Here is an 11,889-nt window from a genome sequence, read left to right on the forward strand (position 1 = left end):
AATAATATGGAATTTCATAAATGTTTACAATATTTGCTTGTCTAATTGGCAAAAAACAGCTAAATTTTGTTTTAATTGGACTGTTTTAATTAAGTGAGAGGAGCTTTAATATATATTATTAGTCATTTATATGAAATGTGTGTGAGACAGAGAGAGAGAACTGGCTGTTCAGATTTTTTGCCCATTTTATGCAGTTGCTTATTTATTTTAAATAAATCATTACTATTTATAGATTAAGGAAATTATGCCATATGTATTGCGAACACTTTTTAGAGTTTATTGTTTGGTTTTTAAATTTTGTTGACAGTGAATCATTTGGAATTTATTTTGTTAAGAAAGGTAAGAGTCCAGCTCTTTTTCCTCAAAACATAGCTAGTTATCCTAATCCAGTTTATTGAGTGATGTGTTTTCCCATCACTGAGTTTTGAGAACCTATATTTATCATGTACTAAGTATCCCATACAGATTGTTCTATTTTTGTCCTCTTTTCTGTTCCATTGATGTGTCAACCCCTAAGCCATTATGGCATAGTTTAATTAGTACAGCTTAGTATACACTTAACATAGTGGTTCTCTACCATTAACAAATCTACTTTGACTTTTTCTTCTTATTCTTACACATTTATTTATACACATAAATTTTAGCAAGTTTTTTCTTTAAGATTGAAATCAAGAAGTAGAATGAGGAGGTGGGGGAAGAGATGAGAATCATAATAGTAATTGATTTAGACATATTTAATTTATATTTGCATTTCTAATGCATTAATGTCACTATTTCTATGCAAGCATAAGGAGTCACTGGTTATTTGAGTTTTCTCTCATGTCTTAATAAAAATTTAAATTGTGTTTATATATATCCTGCAATTTTCTTGTTAGGTTTCTTCCTAGATGTTTTGTGCTTTATTGTCCTTTGAAAAGGCATCTTTTCTATATAGGAAAGTTGCTTTTTCATTAATTTTTAACTTGATCTGGTCACAGTACTGGTTGCTTTTAGCTCGTGGTCATCACTAACTTCACTCTTTCCCCTTATCTCCCAAATCCAAGCATTTGTCAGTTCTCTCATTAATGCCTCCTAAATACCAATACTGTTCAAATCTGTTCTGTCTTCTCTGTTACTATAAATCATGCCCAACTTCAAACTTGTTATCGTGGATGCCCTGGACTATGACATGCTTGATCTCATCCTTTAACTAAAGTATGAATCTGTATATTTCACTTCCAGATTTAAAACTCTCCAGTGGTTTCCTATGATATACATAAAAGAGAAAAAAACGATCTAGGTTTCTTAAACTTGCACCAGTGACTCTCAGTCCTCATCTCTGTCTCTCTCTAATTCACATTTCTAGCCCATAAACACCCAAACAAGCTCCCTAAGGTCTCTGCCTCTGTACTTTGGACTCCCTAGAATACATCCTCCATCATCTCTCCCTTTGCTTGAATAGCTCCGACCACCCACCTGGAGTAGGCAGCACGTCTTCCTCCAAGTTGCTCTAGCCACACACTGACTTGTACACATTTCCTCAGTGCCCCCATAAATCACTGTGTATAGACCTATTTCCTATTACACTTTACACTGTAATTGTTTGTTTAACAGTTGTCAGCCAAGCATATGAAATCTTTAAAAACAGATTCTGTTTCTCGGTTATCTTAGAATTCTTTACGTAGGAATTTGTTTAGGCAAATGGATGAATGAATGTAAAGATTAAATATTATTAAAGGCCTATTTTGTGTCAGACACTCAATTTTAAGTGCTAAATATACAACAGTGGACAAAACACACAAAAATACTTGCCTTCATTGATGTCACACTCTAGGAGTAAAAGACAGTCAATCAAAAAATAATGAAGTAAATATGTAGTATATCAGGACTTTGTAAAACTGAAATAAATGGAGAATATAGCATCATGTCACAGACAGGAAGTTTCAATTTTATAATGATAGAATTATCTCAAAACTGATAATAGCTTCATTGCAATTTTAACAATTCAAGTTTTATTTGCAGAATTGAGAAATCAATTCTCTGTATTCCATAATAAAAATAAAATTTAATGAAAATTTCAAAAGGTGGTAGAATTAATGGATTGTAGATCTCCATGGGGTTTTTGTAAAGGTAGGGGAGGGAGTGAGTGACCTGGAAAAGGACATAAAACATAACTTCAGTTTTTTATTATTATTAGATTTAGTGAATATGAAAAACAAACCTATCAATTTGCTAAAAAAGCATGTAAATGGCTACTCTCAGATTCTGCTCATACCTCATTGTGGATGAGGTAAATGTGGCTTTGAGGTAGGATAATCAACTCATCCTGGTTTGCCAGGACTTCCCAGTATTTGGAGAATGGCATGATTAGAGAGATTGGTAACAACACATTTTAGAATACGTCCATAGACCTGGAAATCTCAGGAAAAGTCAAGAACAGAATTATTAGAGATCAGATATCCAAGAGTCCAGGTTATTGGGAGAATCACCCACATGGATATCAAAATCACCAAGAATCATTGACAGAAGCAATTTTGGAGAAAAGAACAGTGAACCAGCAGGTAAAATCTTTAAAGGATGAGGAAGAAAATCTGAGGTTATGTGAAAAAGTGTTCCTCGTAACGTGGTCCATAACTTGTTATACACCCACAGTGAGGTAAGAGTAGAAATTGAGAGTAACCATTTACGCACTTTCTCAGCAAATTGATAGGTTTGTTTTTAATATATCTAATTAATAAATCTAATAATAATAAAAAATTGAACTTATGTTTTATGCCCATTTTATTTCATTGTCTGTAATTTAATTTTTAGTCTATTTATTGATCTGAAATAGATTGGGAAGAAAAAAAGAAGACCATTCCTCCCCCACAGATATTTTTTTAATTGCATTTTTTTAATTTAAATTCAATTAATTAACATATAGTGTATTATTATTTCAGAGGTAGAGTTCAGTGATTCATCAGTCTTATATAATACCCAGTGCTCATTACATCATGTGCCCTCCTTAATGTCCATCATTCAGTTGCCCCATTCCCCTACCCCCTCCCCTCCCGCAACCCTCAGTTGGTTTCCTGTTATTAGGAGTCTCTTATGGTTTGTCTCGCTCTCTGATTTCGACTTATTTTTCCCTCCCTTCCCTTATGATCCTCTGTTTTGTCTCTTAAATTCCACTTATCAGTGAAATCATATGATAATTTTCTTTCTCTGATTGACTTATTTCACTTAGCATAATACCCTCTAGTTCATTCCACGTCATTGCAAATGGCAAGAGTTCATTTTTTGATGGCTGAGTAGTATTCCATTGTATGTATATACCACAACTTCTGGGCTCTTTCCATAGTTTGGCTATTGTGGACATTGCTGCTATGAACATTGGGGTGCAGATCTTCGGATCACTACATTTGTATCTTTGGGGTAAATACCTAGTAGTGCAATTGCTGGGTCGTAGGGTAGCTCTATTTTCAACTTTTTGAGGAACCTCCATACTGTTTTCCAGAGTGGCTGCCCAGCTTGCATTCCCACCAACAGTGTAGGAGGGTTCCCCTTTCTCCGCATCCTCACGAACAGCTGTTGTTTCCTGACCTGTTGATTTTAGCTATTCTGACTGGTGTGAGGTGGTATCTCATTGTGGTTTTGATTTCTAGTTCCCTGATGCCAAGTGATGTGGAGCATTTTTTTATGTGTCTAATGGCCATTTGTATGTCTTCTTTGGAGAAATGTTTGTTCATGTCTTCCGCCCATTTCTTGATTGGATTATTTGTTCTTTGGGAGTTGAGTTTGATAAATTCCTTATAGATTTTAGATACTAGCCCTTTATCTGATATGTCATTTGCAAATATCTTTTCCTATTCTGTCAGTTGTCTCTTGGTTTTTTTGACTATTTCCTTTGCTGTGGAGAAGCTTTTTATCTTGTTGAAATCCCAATAGTTCATTTTTGCCCTTGCTTGCCTTGCCTTTGGAGACATGTCTAGCAAGAAGTTGCTGTGGCTGAGGTCAAAGAGGTTGCTGCCTGTGTTCTCCTCTAGGATTTTGGTGGATTCCTGTCTCACATTTAGGTCTTTCATCCATTTTGAGTCTGTTTTGTGTATGGTGTAAGAGAATGGTCCAGTTTCATTCTTCTGCATGTGACTGCCCAATTTTCCCAACACCATTTGTTGAAGACACTGTCTTTTTTCCATTGGGTATTCTTTCCTGCTTTGTCAAAAATTAGTTGACCATAGAGTTGAAGGTCCATTTCTGGGTTGTCTGTTCTGTTCCATTGATCTATGTGTCTGTTTTTGTCCCCACAGATAATTTGATAATCCCTGGTATAGTTGACCGCAACAAGAAGAGGTTACAAGTAATGTTCTAGGATGACATGAGAAAGCTGGTAGCCTATATGAAGAATAGAGTGATCCAAAAGTGGCAGTGAAAAGGCTGAAATGGAGTAGACTTGGTTTAAGAAGGCAGAGAGAGTGACTCTGTCATCAGTAACCACGGAGAACTGTAGTGTGCAGATGTGTCACCTCTCCCTTTTTAAAATTTTGTTTCTGTTTTTGTATCTGGGTTGTTTTTGTTTTTTGTTGGTTTTTTTTTGTTTTTGTGTGTGGTTTTTGTGTGGGTTTTTTTGTACTTTTTACTCCTCACGCCTTGTCTTCTCCCGGGATTTTCATCCATTGGGCTGCCTTGCTCATCTTTATGCCCCAGCACTAGGTATGGGGCCCACCACGTGGTAGGCACTCCACCAGTGTTTGCTGAATTGAGAACATTGTTGACTGTGGCTTCTGTCATGGTGTCTACTTTTTGCAGCTCTTCCCCTCCCCGTTTAATTTGCTGCTTCTAATCTATGTGGTCTGAGAATTTGTGAAACCAGTGTTGTTAGAAGTGTATGTAATCTGAGTCAATAAGCTCTGAATGGTGGCCAAGGGCCTCTCTTATGGCATTAAAATGCATGGACTTTGGGACAGCTGTTCTGTGGCTCAGAAGCCATTTTTCACAGAATCATGGAATTTGGAATTTTCTTGCTGGAAAAGACCTAAAAATTGATTTAGACCAATCCCCTGGATTTCCAACAGATGAAACAGGCCCAGAGAGGTTAAATGACTGGGTCAAAATCATATAGCTGTCTGGTGCCAGAGCTAGCCTAGAGTTCCCTGACCCCAAGCCCGGTGCTCATTCCACTACCTCCCACACTTCACAACATTTTCCTCAACACTTGAGGGCCCAGAAAGTCTGATCTCTCCAGAATGATGAGCCCAGAGGAATGCTAAGAAATCATCTCCGGGAGGAAGCAGGAAGGGATTTAGCAGGGGCTTCTGAATACTTGGGAGATAGGGAAGGGCCAAAGGAACATAATCTAGGGTGTACTCATTGCTCCCTGGGGTATCATATCTGGATTAAAGTGCCAAGTCCTTTGGGGCCTTGCCCTTCATCATTCACTGCCACCACTTAGAAATGGAGGTGTCCCTAAATAAGGAAGCCTACCAGAGGTTTACATTTGCACCTTAGCCCCAATAGCTAGAAACCTTGGGGAAGCCTCTAACTGGAGCTCATCTACAACTTCCTGACCCACAAGAGAAAGGTGATTTTAACCTGGAATCATAAGTAAGCTGTTAACTCTAAAATTTGCTTGCAAAATAGGTCAAGCAAGAGGGCATTGGGTCAACTAAGTGTTACCGAGTTAAAGTAGAAAAGACAGTAAGCTGCTTTTCTTTAGTTTTTTTTTTCCTTTGCATTATGTTTTGCTATTTCCTTGTGGCTTAGAATGTAAAAGTGATTGTTAAAAGTTTTGTTCTGAATAAATATTTATCTTTTGTATTGCTAAAAAAAAAAGTGGCAGTGAGGTAGGATGGTCAACTCATGCAGGTTTACCTGGGACTTTACTGATTTTAGCACTGAAAATCTCAAGTCCTGGGAAACTCCTAGATCCCAGGCAAACCAGGACAGAAGCAAAGATGACATCCATCCTACCTCTGCAGTTTATTGGTGCCTATTATGAGGTAGAGAGCATAGCCACTCCTTTCCAACCTTCTAATGGTAGTATGGAGGCCAGTGGTGGGGATAGTCTCATCTGGAGAGCTAGGAATTGTGTTGACTCTTTTTTTAATCCCAGAGCACAAGGATTTCCTTATTGCAACATAGAAACAGGTGGGAAAATGGCTTCCCCCATAACATCTGGAGCACCCAACTCCCTCCCCGTTGTTGCCAAGGGCAGGGTGAAAGCAGAGGAAGCACACTTTTACCTGGAGCATGCACTGCATATTTTCTCTCCTAAGGATGGCACAGATCAAGTGCAGTAGTTAGCAATTCAGTTCTACACTATCACTGACCAAAAAATAGTTGAACTGGTTAAACAATTAATGTTGATTATTTTAGGTCAGCCCTTTTATAATGTTGAACTTGATCACAGCTACTCCTCATTCAAGGTCTAGTGTCTTCCTTTAGCAATTCCAAAATCTTTAGGTCTGCGTGACAGAGATTAACACCACCAAAATTTGCCCAAAGAGATTTGCAACAGAAAGCCATTTCAGTAATTTATAACAAGGACTGGATTTACGTACCATCTGGTAAATGCATCTTACCAGTTGGGAAACTGACCTGAGAAGGTGAATTAAAATAAGAAAAATTTGCTTGATGAATTTGGGATCAGAACATGAGTAGTGAAGTGGCCTTAAGCAGCCATTCATCAAGCCCTAGAGGATTGGTAAGACATTGTCTGTTCTAAATAGATATAGCTGTCCAATGGAGGGGTTATTTCTGGTGAGTGGTGATGACATCTTCTCCTCTGGATAGTGCTAAAGAAACAACGACTGATTCTTACTAACTTCCACTTTTCTAGACTCCATGGGGACTATCAACTTTCAGTCTGCATTTGTTATGATAGCATTATCCACTCCACATTTCAACCTACAGTTTCCAAGTAGGTAGATTATTTTTCATCGATTACATTTTAGGATGCTGCTCCATGATGACATATAGAGGTGCATCCTTATCTTCCCTCTAACTTGTCTTAAAACAGCACCATGGTATCAGCTGCCTCAGAGAAGATTTCCAGTAGACAGAATTGGACCTCAGGGATTGGCAGCTAATTCCACACCCACAGTACACAAGCAGTCTTATAAATTCCTGTCATAGAGAGTAGCACTGTCTGCCCTGTCCCTAAATTGAATGTCCTATCTTAATACTAATGTAATTACCTTTCTATAAATAATAAATCCCCCTATATGCAATTCCTACCCCTCAGTTCATCTTGTTAAATTGAAAGTAAAGCTGTAACATTCTATCTCAGGTGGCACCCTACAGTACTTTATGGGTGATATGTTGGCAGCGCTTCTCAAACTTTAATTTGTATATGAATTATCTAGGGATCTTATGCAGATTCATAAGATCCATTATAATGCAGATTCAGCAGGATCTGGCTGAGCCCTGAGACTCTGCATTTATAACAAGCATTAGTGTTGCTAGTCTAGAGACCACACTTTGAGTAGCAAATGTTTAGGGGCTTTGTAACTAGCATCATCTCCCAGTGATGCTTTTGCAGGTTTCATAGTAGCAGTTGCTGCCATCAGGGAATTTTTGTTTAGTCTCTCTGCAGCAGACCCTTCTATGGGATTTCAGTCAGGTTCTTGATGTCTCTTGCTCCTTTGCAGAGTTCCCTTGAGCAGATGGATGCTCAGGGCAACATAGTTGCTGAGAGCCTGGGCACTGCCATTTAAATGCAAAGTGGCTTTAGGCAATTTTCTTAATTTGTATAAAGTCTCAGTTTCCTCACTTGTAAAGTGGATGAAATAATAATGATGATAATAATAATTGTAATATCATATAATTCCTAAGAATGTTATCAGGATATGAGGTAATGCATATAAAATTCTAAATATGTAGCATAGATATATATACGTTTTATTGTTATTATTATTATTGATATCATTATTACCATCTGATTTCATATTATCTCATGGAATCAGTATCCCATCTGCCTCTTGATACGTTTTTGCATTCTGAAGCATCTTCTCCTTAACTTAGCTTAAGGTGAGGTTTCATTCCCGCATGAGGCTGTACAAAAGGCTCATATGGCAGTGTCTACCAGTACCTCTTAGCAATATCTGCATTCAGACCTCAACAAAACTTAGAACAAGCTCCAGAATCTTCTTGACATTCCCATTCCACTCATCCCTACGTGGAATTTGAGAAATCCTTTATTTTTTTTAAAGTATAGCAGAATCTGTTATTCAAAGTACATGTTTGGCAGCTGCTAGGTAGATGTTAAGTGAGAGAGGTGAGTTAGCAGGAGACAATTCTATTTCTCAGAGTGTTTGTCTATGATTAAGTTGATTTTTTTTCCCTCTGTTTAGCAACTAAAAAAGAACTTTAGGAATGGCTTAATCATGTCAATTTTACTCTCCACTGGATAGGCACTAAGAATTTGTATTTAAGAAGATTCTTCTTCTCTTGTATCACCTGCTGATTTCTGCAGGAGACCCACCTAGCCCAGTAATTTGTATTCCTATTTTTAAATTATGTATAACCAACATCTAGGTGACTCCTATTAATAGACGTCTCCAGGTGCAGGAACAAAGAGTGGTCTTTCTGTGAAGCAACAATGCATATTTTTGCTCTCACCACGAGCAATCTGAGGTTCACTGATTTGCTTATCTGTGTACTTCCTGAAGAGCTTCCCCTTTATCCTAGGAGAGGACTATCATTTGGAATCCACGGCATTTTAGATAGCACAGTATTTTGTTTTCTAAAAAATTCCATCACTTTTGGTCACAGCGGTTCCTGGGAAGTAGAGTAGTCATTTTCCTAAATAAGCAATAAATTACCAGAAACTCTCAGATATCCTGCATCGTCTAACTTAATGACCTACATCATAGTTCTTCACTTTGTAAGATAAATGGAAGAAGTGAATATTATTAAATAAGAGGTTTTAGAATTTAGAAAGGAGAGGTAAAATTGGCTTGGTGTGTAGAGTAATTAAGGCAATCCTGAAACAAGTGGCTCGACTGTCACAAGTTCTCTCTCAGACTTCCTGGGCAAGTGATGGACTACAGAAGGCTGTCAACTCAATCACAGGCCAGCAGTCCAACAAATCACTCACATGTGAGATAAAGTGCCCTTTATTCTGTCCTCACCTCCCAGCCAGATTTACACTCGAATTAGCACAGCAAATGAGCCCATGGAGAGGAATTTCACGGAGAGGGTGCTGTGCCGTCATCCTCAAGAGGGAAGGCCTCCTAATATGCAAATGTGAGCACGTGTTTGGATCTTACCAAGAGTCCAGCATAACCATCTTCTGTCAATAGCCAGGAAGATTGGAGGCTAATGCAGGTCCCAAACCACTGTCACTGTGCTTTCTCAATCTGTGAGTGTAAGCTCCAGCCAACAGACCTCCTCAATGCTACTTGGAATATTTTAGTCATTAAGGAAGTTTTGGAATCATTTTAGAACAACAGGAAACAACAAATTAGTCAACGTGTAAAAGTGGGTGTTTTTGAAAACAAAATGATCTTAACTGAAACAGCCATTCATTATAGATCTTCTATTAATTTAACTGACTGCACATTTTTTCATAGAAATATTACTGAATTTTAGAATGTTTTGACCAGCATTTCTTTTTAAGTCTACTATAAATATCAGTGTTCTCTCCCAGAGAGATATGATCCCAGCATCGCTGACACAATGTCAGTCACGCCTGTGACTGTGTAGGTACATACACAGACTAGTTGACTTTTTTTTTGACAGATTCGTCTACTGTAAGGATTCAGAATGATCCAGCTGGTGCAATTGTCATCATGGCCTGTGTATCAAATGTTGTCAGGCTCTGTTGAAAATGAGTGTACTTTCTTAGCATCACTAACAGCTATCTTAATAAAGCTGCCAACATTGCCAAATATAGCTTTGTGGTGTCTGAGAAGTTGAAGTCATGTAAGAACTTATATTACACATCTAGAAGCAACTAGAGAAACACCACGTGGCATATGAGTTGGATTTGCTGTTTGTTTTTTTTAAAGATTTATTTATTTATTGGAGAGAGAGTGTGTGTGCGCGCACGGGTGGGGGGAGGGGCAGAGGGGGAGAATCTCAAGCAGATTCCCTGCTGAGTGTTGAGCCTGACTCTGGACTCAATCTCACAACCCATGAGAATATGACTTAGGCCAAAATCACAAGTTGGACACTTAACTGAGCCACCCAGGCGCCCCGGATTTGCTATTTTCTTATTTGATGTTTCGTACTTGATTTGATGCTTGATAAATAAGTTGTAAGTATCTTCAGTGCTTGCTCTACCTTCAATAACCAAAATTATGAGAAAGAAGTTTGTGATATCCTTGTAAGGGTGAATGTGTGCGTGTGTCCGTGTATATGTGTGTGTGTGTGTGTGCGTGTGTGTGTTCAGCCCTTTGGAATTAAAGTTGTGCTTTCCTGAGTTCTTTCTATATGAATTGTATCATTCACATGTTTTTTTTTCAAAGTAGACACACACACACAAACACACAAACATTTGCCTAAGGTGAGAATATTTTGTTTGATAAAGCATTTTCTCCCCAATCTAAGAACACATTGTTTAGCACTTATTATGCAATTTTTATCATTTCAATTTGTACTTGTTCATATATTGTCTTTTATATTTTCTCTAGTTACTTCAAATATCTGTTTTTCTTATTAACAACATGTTAATTAAATTAAATTAAATTTTAATTAATTAAAAGTCAATGCTGTCCTCCTTTCTCTTTTTCGCCGCCATCCTGCTCTGCGTGGCTGGCTGCTTCTCACCATGTCTTCTCACAAGACTTTCAGAATCAAGCGATTCCTGGCCAAGAAACAAAAGCAGAATCGTCCCATTCCCCAGTGGATTCGGATGAAAACTGGTAATAAGATCAGGTACAACTCCAAGAGGAGGCACTGGAGGAGAACCAAGCTGGGTCTGTAAGGCGTCACCCATCATGAGATGACACACTTAATTGGCACACATATTTAATTAAGCTGCGTGAAGATCATGTGTTCTATCATTCTGTAAACATGCTTCCTACCTGGCCGTAGACTTGTCTTATCATGGAAATGATTTTCTCTGTGACTACACCTCCATACCAGTAGGTTGGTTCGGTAATAAATGCGAGACCTTTCACCTCCAAAAAAAAAAAAAAAAAAAAAGTCAATGCTAATAACTGCCTTCCACATTCTTTTGTATTTCCAAAGCATTGAAAAAGGTGTTGAGCATAGAGGAATCGTGAGCTCAGTAAATAATAAATAAATGCAAACATAGTTATTAAATGTTCCTATGTGGCATGTATGGGCATATGCCTCATCAAAAGTGACTACTTTTAATGGTTTCCTACATATTCTTTCAGAACACACACACACACATATAACACACACACATTCTTGTAAAAAATTGTCTAACAAGACCATAAACCATTTATGTTTCTTGATTTAAATAAATAGATCATCTTCCCATCTCAATACATAATATCAATTTCATTTTATTTAATGGCTGCAGAGTATTATTATAACAATGTACTATAACTGATTTAACCAGTTTCTGGTCAGTGGTCATTATTTTCCAGTATTTTTGCTATAAGAAACAAAACTAAAATTAAGATCCTTGAACATACATCATGGCATAATGTTGTAAGTGTATTAGAGAGGATTCCTAGCCATAGAATTGTTGGCTCAAAGACTACATATCATTTTTCATTTTGATGAATATTGATTATTTGCCCTCCACAACATTTATACCAATTTAAGTGTTCATGGTGCATCTACACTCCACACAAAGCTCATACTGTTATTAACTATAGCCCAACTGATAAAATCGTTAGGGAATTTCTTTCAAAATATTTCTGGATACTTCAAATCAGGATTTGAAAGAGAAACCCACAACATAAGGTTTTGTAGCTCTGGGTCCAGGAGCCCTGGAAACTGTGTGCTTATTTA

General features: G+C 37.6%; 1 protein-coding gene across 1 annotated transcript; it reads left to right on the plus strand.

The window, feature by feature from the left end:
* Positions 1-10,680: 10,680 nt before the first annotated feature.
* On the plus strand, positions 10,681-11,088 carry LOC110589015 (60S ribosomal protein L39). Its single transcript, XM_021699399.2, has one exon. The coding sequence runs from the start codon at positions 10,730-10,732 to the stop codon at positions 10,883-10,885; it is 156 nt and encodes a 51-aa protein (XP_021555074.1). The 5' UTR covers positions 10,681-10,729; the 3' UTR covers positions 10,886-11,088.
* Positions 11,089-11,889: the final 801 nt, after the last annotated feature.

The sequence above is a fragment of the Neomonachus schauinslandi genome, chromosome 12 (genome assembly GCF_002201575.2).
Source record: "Neomonachus schauinslandi chromosome 12, ASM220157v2, whole genome shotgun sequence".
In the NCBI taxonomy this organism is placed as follows: Eukaryota; Metazoa; Chordata; class Mammalia; order Carnivora; family Phocidae; genus Neomonachus; species Neomonachus schauinslandi.